The sequence below is a fragment of the Salvelinus namaycush genome, chromosome 37, assembly GCF_016432855.1.
Source record: "Salvelinus namaycush isolate Seneca chromosome 37, SaNama_1.0, whole genome shotgun sequence".
In the NCBI taxonomy this organism is placed as follows: Eukaryota; Metazoa; Chordata; class Actinopteri; order Salmoniformes; family Salmonidae; genus Salvelinus; species Salvelinus namaycush.
Genome location: NC_052343.1, coordinates 15,252,919 through 15,274,938, shown reverse-complemented (window position 1 = coordinate 15,274,938; position 22,020 = coordinate 15,252,919). Strand labels below are relative to the sequence as shown.

Genomic DNA, 22,020 nt, shown 5'->3' with positions numbered 1-22,020 from the left:
CAGACAGAAAGGGGCCGTGCACGCTTTTGCCTGATATCTTTACACTTGAATAAAACGGCCTTATTATACAAATATCCACCTCGTCCTATGTCTCCACTTGTTCTCCTGTCTCCAGTAAACGTTTTATCAACACCTGTCGACCTCACATGCCCCTGAGGCTGTGTAGGGATGTTATTTGAACTGTGACTGAAGGAGTGGGAATGTTTTTGATTTAGTTACTGAATATTGTATGATGTCGGGGTCCCCCCCACAGCTTTCCCGCAATATAATACTTTTGTTTCACTACCTCTAACAGTAGGTGGCGGCAATACACAGTAGGTTGTAGTCTGCCATTAAACCTCAAAGAAGAAGAAGAAGAATCCACACCCACTAACAAGCCAACGCAGCCGGGTCGAACACTCCTAGCAGCAGAAGTGCACATTTTCCATATCGATTTCAAGGAAGTTTCCACAACGTCTCACATAATGAGGTAAAGTACATATATTTACACGTATGTGATTTAGATAGCTTTCAATAATAAATTACCAAACGCATTTCACCACTCTTAACCACTAGTTAAAACTTCGTTCGATGTGTTCTAGCTAGCTAACATTAGCGTCGTAAGCGTAACGTTACCTCGTGTTGTGTACAGAGTTTAGGGAACTCGCTAGCTATTGTGCTAGAGCACGCCCCGTACTTGTTTATTAATACATCACTTTGAGCGTCGTTTAATGTTACATCATACGTTGCTTTGTGTTCAATACTTTGAATCAGTTTATGAATGTTTTCATTTGCCAGAGGCGAGAGGGGTCGAGGCCGTGGTGGCCGTTTTGGGGTTCGGGGGGGAGGACCTGTACCAGGGTAAGCACCTTCTGAACACCACACTGAACATTGCAAAGTGTGCGCCCATAGTAATGTTTGAGGTAAATTATATTTCAACTCAAACCAACTCATGAAATGCATTGAAATTCAAATGCATTTATAAAAGTAATCTGTGAAATGGCCCTGTCCGTTTGTAGATTTCGCCCATTTGTCCCTCACATCCCCTTTGACCTCTACGTGGTGAGTATTTTTGTTCAGTTTCAAAGAAATTACATATGTTGATGTATTGAACACAAGTTGTGGTTAATATTTCCATCCTTGAGCTTCCACATTTGTTCTCAAGACCCTGCTCCACAGCACTCTTTAGATGCAGAGTTTCCTTCTACTAGAGATAATTGGACTGATGGGAAGATGTTGCTACTTACATAATACAACATGATGACTGAGATTATATTTTTTCCGTCATTGTGTTAATAAATATCCATTTCCCCATGTCTCAGTGTGAAATAGCCTTCCCTCGCCTGAAGCCTGCCCCCGATGAGACAGCCTTCAGTGAGGCCCTACTGAAGAGGAACCAGGACCTTGGCCCCACCTCTGTTGAACAGGTCTGTGACTAAACACACATGTGCACACATGACCATTTACTGTTTTAAACATATTCACATGGAGCAGACTGTACAACTGGAGTAATTCAAGTGATGTGGCCTGACCAGACACTACAGCAGCAAGTGGCTTTTTTAGTTGTGTGTCTGCAATATAAGCTGGGAATAATATCCCCTTATGTTGTTAATGGTCGCTTTCTTGCCGAATTAGATGCACCGGCGCAGCATTGCATCAACCGATGGTAGCCTGCCAAGTCAATCGACTGGGCATCAATTGCTATATCATATGATGTGGTTAGCTGATATGTTAAATACTGTAACGGAAATTTCCATGTGAAGAAAAAAGGAAGCAGTCATTGATAAAATATCTGGTTTATTACAAGTTGCAAAGGAGAGAAACCTCCAGAACAGGAGCAGAGAAAATGTCTAACAAGCCTTCTCTGAGAAGGGCCTTCTATATTAATCACACCGTACCGAATGTTCTTTAAACACAAGCCCGAGAGGCTTGTAGGAAGTCACAACATCAGGGTTGTATATTCATTACGGCTTGCAGCGGAAGCAGTTTACCTTTTTAATAAGAAAATGGAACGAAATGGGGAAGGACCTACTTGAATTTGTCAAATAGAAACTCGTTTTCTGTTTGGAATCGTCGTAATGAATACACCCCTGCTGCTACAGAATCACACAGTAACCAGGTTTCCATCCAACCTTTTTATGCAAGTAAATTACATGACGGATAAAACATGTCTGACTTGCCTAGTTAGGTAATAAACATTTATTTATCAATCCATATCCACAGTAACTGAAATACAGGAAAATAGTTACTATAATTTCCCATTACAAATACCTAATATGTTGAAAGATCTGGCATGTCTGCAATGTTCTCGGGCAAGAACTGTTGTGGCAGGGATGTGGATTTCAACTGCTCAACAAGTTGTGTGTGTTTATGGCAGTTTGATTTCAGACACTTGGTGGCAGCCTACTCCATAGTTTAGTGGCGCCCTATGTGTTACTTCACTCCAGCTGTGTGCTTCATAGACCAGTGTTTCTTAACCTCTCTAGGGTACGTGGGACGGTAGCGTCCCACCTCTTCAACAGCCAGTGAAACTGCAGGGTGCCAAATTCAAAACAGAATTAAATAAAAATTCCTCAAACATACATGTATTTTACACCATTTTAAAGATACACTTGTTGTAAATCCAGCCACAGTGTCCGATTTCAAAAAGGCTTTACGACGAAAGCAAACCAAACGATTATGTTAGGTGAGTGCCTATTCACAGAATAACACCCATTTTTCCAGCCAAAGAGAGGATTCACAAAAAGCTGAAATATAGATCAAATTAATCACAAACCTTTGATCTTCATCAGATGACACTCATAGGACTTCATGTTACACAATACATGTATGTTTTGTTCATATTTTGTTCATATTTATATCCAAAAATCTGAGTTTACATTGGCGCGTTACGTTCAGAAGTTCCAAAACATCCGGTGATTTTGCAGAGAGCCACGTCAATTTACAGAAATACTCATTATAAATGTTGATGAAAATACAAGTGTTTTGCATGGAATTTTAGATGCACTTCTCCTTAACCTTTCTAGGACACACGTTCCGCTAACGGAACCCCTCGACAACATTCCGCTGAAAAGGCAGCGCGGGAAATTCATTATTATTATTATTTTTTTTTTTAAATATGTTACTTTCACACATTAACAAGTCCAATACAGCAAATGAAAGATAAACATCTTGTTAACCTGTTGAGGACAGAGGGCGCTGTTTTCACTTTGGGGAAAAATCGTGCCCAATTTAAACGGCCTCGTACTCAATTCTTGCTCGTACAATATGCATAGTATTATTACTATTGGATAGAAAACTCTCTAGTTTCTAAAACCGTTTGAATTATATCTGTGAGTAAAACAGAACTCCTTTTGCAGCAAACTTCCTGACAGGAAGTGGAAAATCTGAAATCGATGCACTGTTCTAGGGCCTGCCTATTAAAGTCCTTGATATTTATTAGTTTAGATGCACTTCATACGTCTTCCACTAGATGTCGACAAGCAGTGAGAGAAAATTGAGTAACTTGATCTGGGCTCGAATAATAGCTCTTGGCATGACGTGTCACCAGTTTCCTGTTTTCTGGAGAGCGCGAGAAGGGACCTGGATTTGCCTTCTGATAAGCTGTCGTTATGGACGACTAATATCTCCGGCTTTGATTTTATTTGATACATGTGACAATATCATCGTAAAGTATGTTTTTTCAATATAGTTTAATCAGATTATTGAAATTTTTTCGGGAGTTTTGCCGTGTTCCCTGAGTTTGTTGACGATGGAGAGATTCGCGCCACTTGGCAAGTGTGCTTGCTAAATCGAGAGGGGAAAAGGCCGTTCTAAAACCAAACAACGATTGTTCTGGACAAAGGACCCCTTGTACAACATTCTGATGGAAGATCAGCAAAAGTAGGACCCATTTTATGATGTTATTTCATATATCTGTTGTACATGTGAACTAATCGTTTGCGCCCAGAGTTTGGGCACTCTCTCGCTATACCTAAGCTGGATGTCGTAATGAAGTTATTTTTAGAATTCTAACACGGCGATTGCATTAAGAACTAGTGTATCTATCATTTCCTATACAACATGTATTTTTTAGTAATGTTTATGAATAGTTATTTGGTCAGAATATGTGTGTCAGAAAAAGTGTCAGAAAAATATCCGGACGTTGTGGGAAAAAGATGCTACGTTAGCACAATGTATAACCACTGATTTCAGCTCTAAATATGCACATTTTCGAACAAAACATAAGTGTATGTATAACCTGATGTTATAGGACTGTCATCTGATGAAGCTTATCAAGGTTAGTCAAAAATTATATCTTTTGCTGGTTTATTCGCTATCGCTAACGTGCCTATTGCTATCGCTAACGTGCCTTGATGAATGAATGCGGTAGTGTGGTAGGCTATTGTAGTAAGCTAATATAATGCTATATTGTGTTTTCGCTGTAAAACACTTAAAAAATCAGAAATATTGGCTGGATTCACAAGATGTTTGTCTTTAATTTGCTGTACACCATCGATTTTTCAGAAATGTTTTATGATGAGTATTTAGGTATTTGACGTTGGTGTCTGTAATTACTCTGGCTGCTTCGGTCCTATTTGTGACAGTAGCTGTGATGGTAGCTGCAATGTAAAACTGATTTATACCTCAAATATGCACATTTTTCGAACAAAACATAGATTTATTGTATAACATGTTATAAGACTGTCATCTGAAGTTGTTTCTTGGTTAGTTTGGTTGGTTCTTGGTTAGTTAGGTTGGCTTTGTGCATGCTACCTGTGCTGTGAAAAATGTCTGTCCTTTTTTGTATTTGGTGGTGAGCTAACATAAATATATGTGGTGTTTTCGCTGTAAAACATTTTAAAAATCGGACATGTTTACTGGATTCACAAGATGTGTATCTTTCATTTGCTGTATTAGACTTGTTAATGTGTGAAAGTTAAATATTTCTAAAAAATATCTTTTGAATTTCGCGCTCTGCCTTTTCAGTGGAATGTGGGAGGAGTTCCGCTAGCGGAACGCCAGAGCCAGACAGGTTAATCTACCCATCATGTCCGATTTTTAAAAAATGAGAAAATAAATATAAAAAATATGCTTTACAGCGTAGCGTAAACACAATATATGATTATGTTAGATCACCGCCAAGTCCAAAAAACACAGCCATTTTCCCAGCCAAAGATAGGAGTCACAAAAAGCAGAAATAGAGAAAATGAATCACTAACCTTTGATCTTCATCAGATGACACTCATAGGACATGTTACACAATACATTTATGTTTTGTTCGATAATGTGCATATTTATATCCAAAAATCTCAGTTTACATTGGCGCCATGTTCAGAAATGCCTCCAAGATATCCGGAGAGATTGCAAAGAGCCACATCAAATAACAGAAATACTCATCATAAACTTTGATGAAAGATACATGTTTTACATAGAATTAAAGATACACTTGTTCTTAATGCAACCGCTGTGTCAGATTTCAAAAAAACTTCACGGAAAAAGCAAACCATGCAATAATCTGTGACGGCGCTCAGATAGAAACAAAATTTCTCCGCCATGTTGGAGTCAACAGAAATACAAAATTACATTATAAATATTCCCTTACCTTTGATCTTCATCAGAATGCACTCCCAGGAATCCTAGTTCCACAATAAATTGTTTTGTTCGATAATGTCCATTATTTATGTCCAAGTAGCTACTTTTGTTAGCACGTTTAGTACACATATCCAAACGCTCGTGCAGGTCCAGGCGAACTTCGGACGAAAACTTCAAAAAGTTATATTACAGGTCGAATAAACTTGTCAAACTAAGTATACAATCAATCTTTAGGATTTTGTTATCATAAATATTCAATAACATTCCAACCGGAGAATTCCTTTGTGTCTATAGAAGTAATGGAACGCAAGTCGATATCATGTGGAATGCGCATGACCAGGACCTGGCTCTCTGCCAGACCCCTGACCTCAAACAGCTCCCATCCGGCTCAACATCACAGTAGAAGCTTCATTCAACGTTCTACAGACTGTTGACATCTAGTGGAAGCCGTAGGAAGTGCAAACAGATCCATATTCCACTGGGATTTCAATAGGCGATGAGTTGAATCGACCAGCCTCAGAATTCTCACTTCCTGGTTGGATTATTTCTCAGGTTTTTGCCTGCCATATGAGTTGTGTTATACTCACAGACATCATTCAAACAGTTTTAGAAACTTCAGCGTTTTCTATCCAAATCTACTAATAATATGCATATTCTAGCTTTTATGGCTGAGTAGCAGGCCGTTTACTCTGGGCACGCTTTTCATCCGGATGTGAAAATACTGCCTCCTACCCCAAAGAAGTTAAACAATTTTGAACCAGTGTCCAGGATGACTCCAGTTAAACTAGCACGTTAGAACTGCCGTCAGACAGTAGCTTTACCTTTTCTCTCTTTCTTCTAGTCATCCATCTTGTCACTGGTCACCAAAATTACCAACGTCATTGATAACTTCATCGTTTCAGCTGGGGCTGATGAAGTGGTACGTACTACAGTGTCAGATTTGATCTCACCAGAGAAATACAGTTTGGTGAATCCACAAATGCAGGGATGAGGGAATTTCAAAACAGTTAGTTGAGTTGAATGTGACATTGTTTTCATACTTTTCTAACTCTAGGAAATTGAGGAAATGAGACAGGTAGGCTCCTACAAGAAAGGCACCATGACAACAGGACACAATGTTGCAGACCTTGCTGTCATTCTGAAGATTTTGCCTTCTGGTAAGTTTTTACCTAAATGCATTTCTAATATCACTATTACGTGATGATCGCTACTCAGAGGAAATGGGGTAGTGGATGGAACACGGTCAACTGACCACTAATATGACCGTTTCTCCCAGTGGAGACAGTGACTGCTCTGGGAACCAAGGTGGTGGAGACCCTACGCACACAGGACCCTTCGGAAGGTAATGCACATCACTTTTCTTTACGTTATCATCGGTCTTAGAACCTAATTAAGTATCTGGTGCAATTATGCGTGATTTTAGGTCTGGTTTTCTGAGATGATTACATTGGTAATCTACAGTATTTTTGAATATGTTTCCCCAGTACTCTCCATGCTGCCCAACGAGACGGGCTTTGAGATCAGTTCGGCCGACGCCACCGTGAAGATCCTCATTGCCACCGTGCCCCACAACATGCGCAAGCTGGAGCCTGATGTGCACAGTACGTATAGCAAGGATTAACTGTCGCACTCTTACAATGGATGGGGGGGATGGAGGCAACCAGAGATGTGGAGATGGTTTAGCTGTTAACCTTTCACCTCTACTGTGTATCCTCTGATCGAAGAAGCCAGTCGCTGAAATATTGCTGTTATAGCTGACATGAGGGACTAAAACATCAATGTCATCAGGTTTAGCCAGATATATTGAGTGATTCTGTCTCCCTTCTCCACAGTCGATATGAAGCTCCTGCAGAACTCCCTGGCTGCTGTTCGCCACGCTCGCTGGTTTGAAGAAAATGCCTCCCACTCCACGTGAGCTGCCACTGCGAACACCCACCCACCTATGGCTTCATCAGTAGTTTATTTTTTTAATGGTCAATTTTGGAATGAATAGAGAATGGAAATATTGTTGATGTTAAATATACCTATCCAAACATGTCAATTTGTGTGTGTGGTCTGGTTCTGTCCTATCAGGGTGAAAGTCCTGGTCCGTTTGCTGAAGGACCTGAGGACCCGCTTCCCAGGGTTTGAACCCCTTACCCCCTGGATGTTGGACTTATTGGTGAGCCCCATGCACAACTGTCTGCATACACTCAATTTATCGATTTATGTTGTATGTCTGTCCTGACCCTATTTAAGCAAACTGGTTGTCTTCGTTGGAAAGTTTGTTGAACCTGAAGAGGTGTAAAAAGTACTCCCATATGTTAGTGTGCTCATTAGACTTCAGTGCGGGCCTAATTTGGATTTCCTGAACCTCATGTAGTGGGCCTGTTCCTGACAAGCTTCCTTTGGAGCAGAGGTTTTGGTCTGCTCAGCAGTTGGAGACGCACTCAAGGGTCTCTAGGTGTCATTTATTACCCACGCGAACTGCATTTTACGAGGCCGAAGAAATGGCCTGCCCAGCTATTTTAGCGTTGAAACGCAACAGTCAATATGTGTACTGGCACAAGATGCTGCCTGCCTATTCTGTTTTTCCGTGGTGACGATTTTCAGTTTCTCTCTCTGTCCAGGGTCACTCTGCAGTCATGAACAACCCCAGCAGACAGCCGCTAGCCCTCAATGTGGCCTTCAGGCGGAGCTTGCAGATGCTGTCATCAGGGCTTTTCTTGCCTGGTTCAGCTGGGATCGCAGACCCCTGTGAGAATGGACACTACCGTGTATTCACTGTCATGAACCTGGAGCAACAGGTACTTGCTTGCTGGCCTCGCTCCGTTACATTTTTGGTCATTTAGCAGATGTTCTTATCCAGAGTGACTTAACAGGAGCAATTAGGGTTAAGTGCCTTGCTCAAGGGCACATCGACAGATTTTTCAGGTAGTCGGCTCGGGGATTCAAACCAGCAACCTTTCGGTTACTGGCTCAGCACTAGGCTATCTGCTCTTATCTTATCTTGTAAGAGTGTAAACCTGAACTTTCTGAATATTCCATTTTTTTTAGCTTGTCTAAACTGTAGTCTGCAAGACAGTAGTCGTGGCCTAATTTATAATACTAGTGTATCAAACAATACATTTTCAGTGTGTTCTCCACATACCAAGATGCTAACATAATATTTGCTCTGTCCAGGACATGGTGTGCCTCACTGCTCAGACCCTGGTGAGGTTGCTGTCTCATGGCGGCTACATGAAGATTCTGGGTCTGGATGGAGACGCTAGCCGTAAGTCAACTCACCTTAACTTGAGGCATTTACAGCACTTTTATTAGTGATTGAACTTTCTCCCCCACACGCCTTTACCTGTTCTGTCCTCTCTGGTCAGATCTGGTGGTGGAGACATCCACGTGGGATGGAGTGACAGTGAAGCCTTCTGAGAAGGCGTATGAGAAGATGCCGGAGGTGGAATTGGAGGTGGATGATGATGATGATGATGATGATGCAGAAATGGAGAGCATGGACGCTAAAGAGGTCATGGACACTAAAGAGTGATTGTGATGAAGGACTTTTTTCATTTTGTCATTCAACTGTTTTGAATGGTCCCCTTCTGAGTAGGGATGGGTATTTCTTTTTGTACTGTCTCCTACCCGCGCCCAGTTTAATAAGGGCTTGTTTTGTTTTCAGACAAACCTGATACAAGGGACACAAGGTGTGGCTTCCAATGTTTTTTGTGTTTCAGTTCATATCAAGTCTAAACAGAAATTGAACTATTTTCTCTTGGCTTATTGTATGGCAAAGATTGATTAAAAAAAGTTTTCTATGATTTCTATGGTCCACTGCCAATTTAATTTCTATGGTGCTCCAGTGTACAGTTTCTCACTGAGCTGGCTGTCAAAAATGGATAGATCATGTCAGTTTGGTGTCTGAAGATACTGAGCAGCCAGTGGAGACCAGACGTGTCTCTGTTTATGTTATCTGGACTATTACATACAGCGGTGGTGTTGTCAGTAATAACTGGGCTTTAATCAATGAACCCAATTACGGAGTCCCTTGACGGCAGAACTGCAAAAAGTCATAATCGTTAGAGGAGCTGTAAAGGGAGGGGGAAGCTGCTAGCGCTCAGCAATTAAAACCCAAGGCTGGCTTATTGAGGTTTTCTCTGGCTAGACAGAGATCTTGATCGAGCCATGGCTGATAGGATATAATCTATTTTGTTTGATATAAGTGCACAAAATACTATGCTATTGGCCCTTAAACTCTAGCATTTATTTTGCCCCACACAGTGAACAGAGCTTTTTCAATGTTTTAACTTTTTCTTGAATAATAAAGCTGAATAAACATGCTGTAGTTATTGTTGATTCTCCAGCTGACTAACCACATCCCGCTTCAAATGGAATGTTGCAACTGTGGTATTGGGAGTACTTGTCCTCAGGTGGCAGAGGTTTAAACTTTTGCATCCTAAGTGTTCTAACCATTCTGAGAAATTGCTGTTGTGTCAAAATAACAAAAGTGCTTGCTGGTGTTTTCAAAAGTTTTTTTTTTTGTCAGAGGTACAAATTGTTAATAATTGGCTCTTGGACCTTGACAATGGTTACCCTTTCATTGGGTTGTTGATTTGCAGTATCTGTCTACCTGTATACGGGTTGAAAATGGCAGATTTGGACACGTACAAGTCTAAATTGGACTGCTATACATGAGATCAGAGCTCTGGCTCTGCGCTTCTTATGGGTTTTGACACAGCCGTTCTGAACTTGCACCGCGTAGGACAAGAAGGTGCCCCATCCCTCCCCCTAATTGGGCATCTTTAGAAGAAAAAAAATGTAAATTACGAAGACTCTATTTTCAAAGATGAGAAGATGAGGGTTATATATACAACTTTGATGTCATACAAGCAAGCCAAACACCCGTGAGTACAAGTGGGTACTTCACATTACCATATGAAACTTGTAATATAGTGTCAACGTTTATAATCACTGTTTGATGTACAGGTACTAGATGTTATGGCGTTATACCCTGGGTTGTACTGAACAGAATGAGACCATGTTTGTTGTATTGTGAAGATTTCCGGTCTACCACACATCTGAATGCACTCATGACTCCATTCTATGCTCACCAATTATGACCTGCTTTGGATTGTCTTGAGAAAGCCTAGCACTGTAAGATCATATTTTATAATTTTGCTAGGCATGTTGGCAATAGAACAAGCTTTCAAGTTATGCCCACCTGACCCAGATTGTGATTTATAATGGGTTGTTTTTTGATTGTGTTAACAGTAACTGTGTAAAGGCGGGGATGCAGGGCTGTGTTCCAAACAAGTGTTCTTGCTCTAGTTCCTCAACGGCAGATCTAGGAGACAAAAAAGCACCTTATAGTTGAAGACTCGTCTTTTAGTCATAAGTGTATTGAAATTACTTAGGAACTGTGCACACTTTGGAGAGGTGTGTGACCATTTGGAGACACCAGTTAGTCCTCTCACTCAAACCCTTATTTGTCTTATGTTGCACCTACCCCAAATTTTCCAATAATTTTCTTATGTTACTGAATGTATCCAGTGTTTTCAGATTTCATTACCAACAAATGTATCAAAGTACAGTAAATGTAAAATGCACATAAAATCAACAGTAATGTTTGGATTGTCTTGTCAGGTGAACTGTTGTCCTTTAGTCTATTAATTTCCCCATAATCTCAACTGTTCCCTTTTAATAGCTACCATGGGTATGCATATGATTTGCATATTTCTGTAAGAATCATTTCAATTTATCCTGTCCATATAGGCCAATTTCCACACATGTAATTAAGCAGTGTATGTCTTTGGAATTCAATGACTGGGGACATCAATGTAATTTAGATAATCTGCATAATAGAATTTGGCCTTCAGCAGAGGCTATCCTGTTGCTGTTCTGTAGCAGAGCCACTCTGATAAGAATAGAAAAAAGTAAAATGACTAGAGGCAAAAAAAATAGAATTCATAGCCTCTAACCCCATTTGACATGTTGGAGCTGGTATTTGACGAGAGAGATGTGTGTGTGTGTGTGTATATAGGCCTGTGACTGTCATGGATTTTGGATGACGGTAATTGGTCAGCCAAATGATAATCGTGAATAGCAAGTCGGAAGTTTACATACACTTAGGTTGAAGTCATTAAAACTCATTTTTCAACCACTCCACAAATTTCTTGTTAACAAACTATAGTTTTGGCATATCTGTTAGGACATCTACTTTGTGCCATGACACAAGTAATTTTTTCAACAATTGTTTACAGACAGATTATTTCACTTATAATTCACTGTATCACAATTCCAGTGGGTCAGAAGTTTACATACATTAAGTTGACTGTGCCTTTAAACAGCTTGGAAAATTCCAGAAAATTATGTCATGGCTTTAGAAGCTTCCGATAGGCTAATTGACATCATTTGAATCAATTGGAGGTGTACCTGTGGATGTATTTCAAGGCCTACCTTCAAACTCAGTGCCTCTTTGCTTGACATCATGGGAAAATCTAAATAAATTAGCCAAGACCTCAGAAAATAAATTGACCTCCCACAAGTCTGGTTCATCCTTGGGAGCAATTTCCAAATGCCTGAATGTACCACGTTCATCTGTACAAACAATAGTACGCAAGTATGCTGACTCAGATTGAGTAAACTGAGTTGTTCTTTCACTCAGGAACTCTCTTCTTCCCTCCCAGTCAGCATCTCATGGGAACAACAGTGAGACATAACAGAAACCTAATTTGCAGCAGGGTATAGTGCTGTCCCAATGCCATGTTCATTTTGCCAACTAAGTGATCTGTTCATGCTGTACAAAATGCACCTTATATGAGCTTCTTTTGTGGTGATATTCTGGAAAACAGCCACCCATAACTATTGTAACATGACATCTTTACTGATATGGTCATTGATATAAATCTAATTAACGACATATATACTATATACACTGCTCAAAAAAATAAAGGGAACACTTAAACAACACAATGTAACTCCAAGTCAATCACACTTCTGTGAAATCAAACTGTCCACTTAGGAAGCAACACTGATTGACAATAAATTTCACATGCTGTTGTGCAAATGGAATAGACAAAAGGTGGAAATTATCGGCAATTAGCAAGACACCCCCAATAAAGGAGTGATTCTGCAGGTGGTGACCACAGACCACTTCTCAGTTCCTATGCTTCCTGGCTGATGTTTTGGTCACTTTTGAATGCTGGCGGTGCTTTCACTCTAGTGGTAGCATGAGACGGAGTCTACAACCCACACAAGTGGCTCAGGTAGTGCAGCTCATCCAGGATGGCACATCAATGCGAGCTGTGGCAAGAAGGTTTGCTGTGTCTGTCAGCGTAGTGTCCAGAGCATGGAGGCGCTACCAGGAGACAGGCCAGTACATCAGGAGACGTGGAGGAGGCCGTAGGAGGGCAACAACCCAGCAGCAGGACCGCTACCTCCGCCTTTGTGCAAGGAGGGGCACTGCCAGAGCCCTGCAAAATGACCTCCAGCAGGCCACAAATGTGCATGTGTCAGCATATGGTCTCACAAGGGCTCTGAGGATCTCATCTCGGTACCTAATGGCAGTCAGGCTACCTCTGGCGAGCACATGGAGGGCTGTGCGGCCCCACAAAGAAATGCCACCCCACACCATGACTGACCCACCGCCAAACCGGTCATGCTGGAGGATGTTGCAGGCAGCAGAACGTTCTCCACGGCGTCTCCAGACTCTGTCACGTCTGTCACATGTGCTCAGTGTGAACCTGCTTTCATCTGTGAAGAGCACAGGGCGCCAGTGGCGAATTTGCCAATCTTGGTGTTCTCTGGCAAATGCCAAACGTCCTGCACGGTGTTGGGCTGTAAGCACAACCCCCACCTGTGGACGTCGGGCCCTCATACCACCCTCATGGAGTCTGTTTCTGACCGTTTGAGCAGACACATGCACATTTGTGGCCTGCTGGAGGTCATTTTGCAGGGCTCTGGCAGTGCCCCTCCTTGCACAAAGGCGGAGGTAGCGGTCCTGCTGCTGGGTTGTTGCCCTCCTACGGCCTCCTCCACGTCTCCTGATGTACTGGCCTGTCTCCTGGTAGCGCCTCCATGCTCTGGACACTACGCTGACAGACACAGCAAACCTTCTTGCCACAGCTCGCATTGATGTGCCATCCTGGATGAGCTGCACTACCTGAGCCACTTGTGTGGGTTGTAGACTCCGTCTCATGCTACCACTAGAGTGAAAGCACCGCCAGCATTCAAAAGTGACCAAAACATCAGCCAGGAAGCATAGGAACTGAGAAGTGGTCTGTGGTCACCACCTGCAGAATCACTCCTTTATTGGGGGTGTCTTGCTAATTGCCTATAATTTCCACCTTTTGTCTATTCCATTTGCACAACAGCATGTGAAATTTATTGTCAATCAGTGTTGCTTCCTAAGTGGACAGTTTGATTTCACAGAAGTGTGATTGACTTGGAGTTACATTGTGTTTTTTAAGTGTTCCCTTAATTTTTTTGAGCAGTGTATATCTTGGCTGTACTGGGGGGTACTCCTATTTATCCTAAAATAGTCCAATACTGGAAACAACAGTACATTAATAAATGACAAAGCCACACTTAGTTTTGATTAGCATGGAGCCCCGAGGAGTGGTGCAGTAATCTGTACTTGAGAGAGGTGCAGGGCTAGAGGTCACCAGAGAGGAGGCTGACATGACAGACTCCCACACTTTCACTAATGGACCTCCCTCCCCACCACTAACCCCTCCCTTGCATGGACTGTTTTAGCAAAACTGAGGAAGGAAATATAATGCAGGAACAAGTAGATAAAAATTGTGATGAAAATCAACAATATTAACCATAGATGAAAATGAAATAGTATGTATACATAGCTAGGTTTCCATCCAATTGATGACAGATTTTCATGCAAATATTCCAAAATCTGCATAAAGAAAATATGCACATTTTCCCACCAGTGGTGTTTCCAACAAACTGAATTGTTGCGGATAAAAATCAGTATGTGATGACATAGTGCACACAAAATGTACTTTTTCACTAACGTTTTCATGTACCGAATAAAAACGTAAAGTTCAATGTGTTTCCATCGCTTTTTCAATTCTACTGATAGATTTGTCACAAAAACTGTTGCTTTAAATAGCAAATGTGTCTACTCTGGTCTTGGCACGTGCGTTCGAGCCAACAGCTTGCAGATACAGTGCGGGTAGGCTAGTCTACATAATGAGATTATTATGAATAAGAGCAAGAATAGTTTAATTTGTCAAATGGCAGTCAAGCATCGTTCATCATGTCAAGACCCTCGATATTTGTTGGAAAGGAGCATCAAACTCATCGTCCACTTTCACCACCCTGTGAAGTTCATCAGAATGTATTTAATCTTTAGCTTAATAAATGGCATAGTTTCCCGAGTCATAGACCAACCGCCATATCATTGAGTGACTCTAAGTTTGCTTTGATATCATGGTTATTATTCAATATTTGCTGAGTTTCCACCGTCATTTCTCGCATACTTCATTTTACAGACACAAAAATATCCCACCATGTCAAACGAGCAAATTATGTAGGCATTTGTAAAATTGTACCGAAACTTCCTGTTTCCATCAAAGCTGTCTTTTTGTTCAATATGACTTTACTCGCATAAAAATTGTGGATGGAAACATGCTAAGATAGACAGAGGAAATAACATCCAATGCTATGGTGGCACAGTGGCAGAGCTCTCCATGATTTCCCTAGTCTGTAGTGGAACAAGACAAGGTTTTCTTGTTACCCGTTGGCTTTGATGTAAAGGTCATGGTTAAATATGAAATATTCAGTGGTCAAGCAAGTGAAAAGGATATATAGAAGCATCTGCTAGTCTGTGCTAGCACAAAATACAGTGCCTTCAGAAACTATTCACACCCTTTGACTTTTTCCACATTTTGTGTTACAGCCTGAAATTAAAATGGATTGAATAGAGATTGTTTGTCACTGGCCTACACACAATAACCCATAATGTCAAAGTGGAACTATACTGAACAAAAATATAAACGCAATATGCAACATACATAGGCCCACCCACTTGGGAGCCAGGCCCAGCCAATCAGAAGGAGTTTTTCCCCACAAAAGGGCTTTATTACAGACAGAAATACTCCTCAGTTTCATCAGCTGTCTGGGTGGCTGGTCTCAGATGATCCCGCAGGTGAAGAAGCTGCATTTGAAGGTCCTGGGCTGGCGTGGTTACACGTGGTCTGTGGTTTTGAGGCTGGTTGGACATACTGCCAAGTTCTCTAAAACGACGATGGAGGCGGCTTATGGTAGAGAAATGAACATTCAATTCATGCAGTCAGCATGCCAAAACTTGAGACATCTGTGGCATTGTATTGGCTGACAAAACTGCACATTTTAGTGGCCTTTCATTGCCCCCAGCACAAGGTGCACCTAGGGGCGGCAGGTAGCCTAGTGGTTAGAGCGTTGGGCCAGTAACCGGAAGGTTGCTGGATCGAATCCCTGAGCTGACAAGGTAAAAAAAATGTTGTCCTGCCGCTGAGCAAGACGAACGTACTTTAGTGCGAAAAGTGCAAATGAATCCCAGAACAACAGCAAAGGACATTGTGAAGATGCTGGAGGAAACAGGTACAAAAGTATCTATATCCACAGTAAAACGAGTCCTATATCGACATAACCTGAGAGGCCGCTCAGCAAGGAAGAAGCCACTGCTCCAAAACCTCCATAAAAAAGCCAGACTACAGTTTGCAACTGCACATGGGGACAAATTGTAAATGTCCTCTGGTCTGATGAAACAAAAATAGAACTGTTTGGCCATAATGACCATCGTTATGTTTAGAGGAAAAAGGGGGAAGCTTGCAAGCCGAAGAACACCATCCCAACCGTGAAGCACGGGGGTGGCAGCATCATGTTGTGGGGGTGCTTTGCTGCAGGAGGGACTGGTGCACTTCACAGAATAGATGGCATCATGAGAAAGGAAAATTATGTGGATATATTGAAGCAACATCTCAAGACATCAGTCAGGAAGTTAAAGCTTGGGTCTTCCAAATGGACAATGACAATGACCCTTGTGGAAGGCTACCTGAAACGTTTGACCCAAGTTAAATAATGTAAAGGCAATGTTACCAAATACTAATTGAGTGTATGTAAACTTCTGACCCACTGGGAATGTGATGAAAGAAATAAAAGCTGAAATAAATCATTCTCTCTACTATTATTCTGACATTTCACATTCTTAAAATAAAGTGACGATCCTAACTGACCTAAGACAGGGAATGTTTACTAGGATTAAATGTCAGGAATTGTGAAAAACTGAGTTTAAATGTCTTTGGCTAAGCTGTATGTAAACTTCCGACTTCAACTGTATAGATACAGGGAAATATAGAAAGAGGAGAGAAGTGTGTGTTAATAGGTTACAACTGTTGCATCCTGTTAAGTTGTACTTTCTCTGCATTTCACATGTGCTCTGTCTCTGCATGTCTATAAGTGAGCGGGGCAGAGGCGAGGGAAACCGACATGGCATAGCGCTGGTTTCATCTTGGTCTGGTATCCCGGGGGTTGGTGATAGAGGGGAGGTACGTGCCGTGACGTTGGCTCCCTCTGCTGGGAGTACAAGAACTGGGCTCCCTGACACGCATGGCTCCAAGTAGAGGTAATTAGGGGAAATTGCCAACCAGCTGTGGAGGCCACATAAAATGAGCACTATGGCACACCGTGGGGAGAACAGAGAAACTGACACAGAGCAGAAGCTGAAAAGAAGGACTGAGCCAAACCTAAGTGATTTCGTTGTTATGTTTATTTTATTGCCTACTAAAGTCATGTTTGCTGACTAGAACCTCCCTGTCTCTGTGTTAATCTCTGCACGCTCAACCCAACACCCCACGGTTTACCACATATGGTGGAGAATGCGGGCATCTCAGTAGCTTTGGGTGCCATGGGGTCGAGCGTACGGAGATTACCATGGAGGTGGCTCAGTTTATCCTCAGCCAGTAGAAGCAACAGGCTCTCCAGGAGCAAGCACTGGAGGAGCAGCGCCAACAAAACCTCAGACCGGTAGCGGAGGTAGCCCAGTTGAAGGCTGGGAATGGCTTAGGAGTCTGGCCCGAATCAGTTCCTGGTTAAGTTAATGGAGGAAGATGACGTGGAAACGTATTTGTGCACCTTCGAGAGGACGGCACAGAGGGAAGGATGGCCCAAGCCCAAGGGGGCCAGGCTGTTGGCGCCCTATCTCTCCGGGAAGGCCCAGAAGGCTTACTTCGACTTGAACGCCGACCAAGCCGCGAATTATGAGACTCAAACGTGAGATCCTGAGCCATTATGGATTCAGCCTCGCACGCAGTGCAAAACTGGTCCATGACTGGGCCTTTGACTCGACCCTCTCCCCCCTCGCTCAGATGAGCGACCTGGTGTGCCTGACCAAGGGCTGCCTACTGACCGATGTACCGTCCCTCCCGATAATCGATAAGGCTGCCCTGGATCGATACCTTTGGGCCATGCCATGTCATACAAGATGAAGAATAAGGCGAGCATGCAGAATCCCCAGAGCCTAGAGGAATTGCTGACCGCTGTGGAAACCCACCAGAACACCCAGGGGCCCGGGTGAAGAGAGTGGACACGGGGAGAGGAAGAAAAGCACAGAGAGAATGGAGGGGCTGAATGGGGCCCAGACGGACCAGCCGAGAAAACCAGGGAGTGGATCAGCACATTATAGAAACCCTTTGGTTCCCTTGCCCATTATAGGGGTGCCATTTGAACGGTGGCGATGGATCTGGTGGGTCCATTGGTGAAGACCGCGAGGGGACACCAATACATCCTGGTAATCGTGGATTACGCCACCCGGTATCCTGAGGCAATCCCATTACGCAGCAAAAGGTATCGCACGGGAGCTCTTCCATTTATTCAGCCGGGTTGGTATTCCACGGGAAATCCTGACAGACCAGGGCACCGCATTCATGTCTCGTGTGATGAAAGATGTCTGCAATCTATTACGAATCAAACAGCTGAGGACCAGTGTGTATCATCCACAAATGAACGGGCTAGTTGAACGATTCAATAAGACCCTAAAGCAGATGCTGAAGAAGGTCTCCCCCTTTCTCCCCCTTTGAGCTCCTGTATGGCCGTCGGCTCCGCGGACTGCTGGACCTAGCCAAGGAGATCTGGGAGGAGCAACCGACCTCCCTTTGCAGCGTGGTGGAACACGTGAAGGAGATGAGGGAGAGGATGACAGTGATTTGCCAGTGGTGAGGGAGCAAATGGCCCAGGCGCAACGCGTCCAGGAGCGCGGATACAGCTGGGGGGCCCAACCACAAGAGTTCTACCCGGGTGAGAAGGTCTTGGTGCTGTTCCCCACAACGGAGAGCAAATTCCTGGCTACGTGGCATGGGACCTACGACATCGTCGAGCGGGTAGGCGACGTCAATTATAAGGTCCACCAACCGGGGTGGAGAAAACCCCTCCAGCTTTACCATGTGAACTTACTGAAGAAGTGGCATGCACGAGAGGCGCTGTGCGTAACGTGGACCCGGCCACAGCAGAACCCGCCCTTTGTCGAAGTTGCCATGGGGGAAGACCTCAACCCGACCCAACGACAAGAGCTCAGATAGTTGGTCCAGAGGAATACGGCTGTGCTCTCCGAGGTGCCAGGGCGCACGGATCTCGTGGATCATCATATCCACACACGTCCAGGAGAAAAAGTAAGTAAACGGCCATACCGGATACCAGAAGTCCGGAGGGCGGCAGTTCAGTGGGGAGGGATGACAATGCTAGAGATGGAAGTACTGGAGGAGTCCCACAGTGAGTGGTCTAGCCCTATAGTGCTGGTACCGAAAGCAGACAGAACCGTCCGCTTCTGCAATGACTTCTGGGGCCTGGACGAGGTTAGTAAATTTGAAGCCTACCCCATGCTCCGGGTGGAAGAACTGATCGATTGCTTGAGGAAGGCAAGATACTTCAGCACCTTGGACCTGACAAAGGGGTACTGGCAGAGGACTCCCGGGAAAAGACGGCCTTCTCCACCCCGTGGGGGGGAGGGGGGTGGGGCTATACCACTAACGGGTTCTTCCTTTCGGGCTCCACGGGGCCCCAGCGACCATTCAGCGACTCATGGACCGCGTCCTGCACCCGCACAGTGAGTACTCTACTGCTTTTTGGATGATATAATTGTGCAGAGTGACACTTGGGAGTCCCATCTCTGTAGGTTACAGGCAGTGGTGGATGCGCTAAGGGATGCGGGGCTGACCGCGAACCCCCACAAGTGCAAGCAGGGCTACGCCAAGGTGGAGTACCTGGGCTATCAAATTGGGCGGGGAAATGTGAAGCCCCAAGAAACAATTAGGGAATAGCCATTAGGGAATAGCCTGTCCCCCGAACCAAGAGACAGGTCAAGTCGTTCCTGGGGTTAGCAGGCTATTACAGTCGATTTCTACCTAACTTTGCCACGATAGCTTCACCCCTCACAGACCTAACGAAGGCACAACTACCCCAGACGGTGCGGTGGACGGAGGACACAGAGGCGGCGTTCCAGGCCCTGAAGGAAGCGCTATGTTCGCACCCAGTACTCGTCACCCCGGACTTCTCAAAACACCTCCTGGTCCAGACAAACGCGTCTGACACAGGGGTAGGGGCCGTCTTGTCCCAAGAGCAGGAAGGCAAGGAGCACGCAATCGTGTATGTCAGCAGGAAGCTCCTCCTGAGGGAGAAGTACTCGATTGTCGAGAAGGAGTGCCTTGCCGTGAAGTGGGCACTGGACACCCTCAAGTATTACCTCCTCGGGAGGAAGTTCACCCTGATCACTGACCATGCCCCCCTTGTGTGGATGCAAGAGGTAAGGGCACGAATGACCGTGTCACCTGCCGGTTCCTGTCCTTAGAGCAATTCTCTTTCTCTGTCATCCACAGGTCGGGGGCCCAGCACGGCAATGCGAATGCCCTCTCCAGGAGGGATGCAAACCTAGCCCTGAGCATGCTTCCCTCACACTGTCAGGGCTAAGGGGGAGGGGGGATGGTATCTCGGGAGGTCTACCCCGGGGGTTGGTGATAGAGGGGAGGTACGTGCTGCGACGTTGGCTCCCTCTGCTGGGAGTACACGGGCTGGGCACCCTGACACGCATGGTTCCAAGCAGAGGTAATTAGGGGAAAGTGCCAACCAGCTGTGGAGCCATGGAGGCCATAAAAGGAGCACTGTGGCACACCGCGGGGATAACAGAGAGACCGACACATAGCAGAAGCTGAGAAGAAGGACCAAGCCAAATCTACGTGATTTCGTTGTTATGTTTATTTTATTGCCTAGTAAAGTCGTTTTTGCTGACTAGAACCTCCCTGTCTCTGTGTTAATCTCTGCACGCTCAACCCAACACCCCACGGTTTACCACATTGGCCACAAGGGAGATAAACCGCTCTAATCTTTTTGGAGAAAAGATTAGAGGGAGATTGAATGTTTTGGAGAAATCATTAGAAAGAGTTCTGTGTTTGTTGCTTTGTCAAAGCTTCTTTAGTGGCCTGAGTTAGTTTACTCAGTTTTGTTGTAAAGTGTTTGTGAAATTGTTAATAATTATTCTGTTTCATTTGTTCCCAGGGGGGAAGGGGAAGGCACTTAGGGAGTGCTTAGGCAAGAGGCCCGAGGGCATACATATACCCGTAGTATATTCAATGTCTAGGCACACTAGGTAAGACCTGGGCGGACCACCCCCTGTATTTTGGTTAGGGCACCAGGTGGTGCTAAGTTAGGTAAGTTAAGTGGGTAGGCAGGTTAGATAGGAGAGAGGGAGCTTTGATATTTACTTTCTTTCCTTTGGTTCCGTCCAGCCCCTTTTCCCCATATTACCGTGTAGGAAATAAATCCTAGTAACGGTAAATTCTGCCTTTGTCGTCCTTTCTCGCACCTACGGTCCATACCTCTTTCACTTCACGGGGAGTTGAGTTGTAGCAGGGTGTTGCGTTCCCTCTTCTCAGAGGCGTGCGTAACAACCGCTTGGTTGAAATCCAGTTCACTGGCAAATATAATTTACGAGGGGCGTCTCCCTTTCTTGTTTTTCTCCTACTATAATTATTTTTTTATTTGTCAAAGGGATTTGTTGAGTTTATTGATCTGTAAACTGCTGTTGGGTAAGAGGGCATAGAAGAGAGGAAAGATAAGCCCTAGAGAAAGAATACCACAAAAATGTGAGGGGGAAGGAAGACATTAGGGTGAGGAAAAGACTATGCAGGATTCTACAGCTCTTCAGGGAACAGAGGAAGGATTAGAGCGGCCACAATGTTCATGGCATTCACATAGAAATGTACAGAATGCATTTTTCACTCAAGCATTTTGCTTCACCTACACAGCCTGCTTATAATGTATGGGGCCCTAGCTTTATTTTAAATAGAATATCGGAAGGCAATGACTATTATAATCTGCCCACGCCAGGTCTCAAGAAATGTCTCTCTGCTATTACATATGCCTGATGATGAAGAAATGGCAGTAGGTTGTCAGTCAGTTACAAAGCAACGATTTTGTCTTGAAACAATGAAGATGGGTGGAAAGCATTTTTGA

At 43.9% G+C, this 22,020-nt stretch overlaps 1 protein-coding gene across 1 annotated transcript; it reads left to right on the top strand.

The window, feature by feature from the left end:
* Positions 1-377: 377 nt before the first annotated feature.
* On the top strand, positions 378-9,868 carry LOC120031344 (interleukin enhancer-binding factor 2 homolog). The gene is made up of 13 exons (XM_038977050.1): positions 378-469; positions 778-840; positions 999-1,041; positions 1,302-1,406; positions 6,395-6,472; positions 6,608-6,710; positions 6,830-6,895; positions 7,038-7,154; positions 7,386-7,464; positions 7,627-7,714; positions 8,163-8,339; positions 8,716-8,806; positions 8,907-9,868. Exons 1-13 carry the CDS (start codon positions 465-467, stop codon positions 9,071-9,073), a joined length of 1,182 nt encoding a protein of 393 aa, XP_038832978.1. The 5' UTR covers positions 378-464; the 3' UTR covers positions 9,074-9,868.
* Positions 9,869-22,020: the final 12,152 nt, after the last annotated feature.

Coding starts and splice junctions, on each gene's coding strand:
- LOC120031344 (XM_038977050.1), top strand. Junction 6,711..6,829: donor TCTGAAGATTTTGCCTTCTG/GTAAGTTTTTAC, acceptor CGTTTCTCCCAG/TGGAGACAGTGACTGCTCTG. Junction 7,715..8,162: donor CCTGGATGTTGGACTTATTG/GTGAGCCCCATG, acceptor CTCTCTGTCCAG/GGTCACTCTGCAGTCATGAA.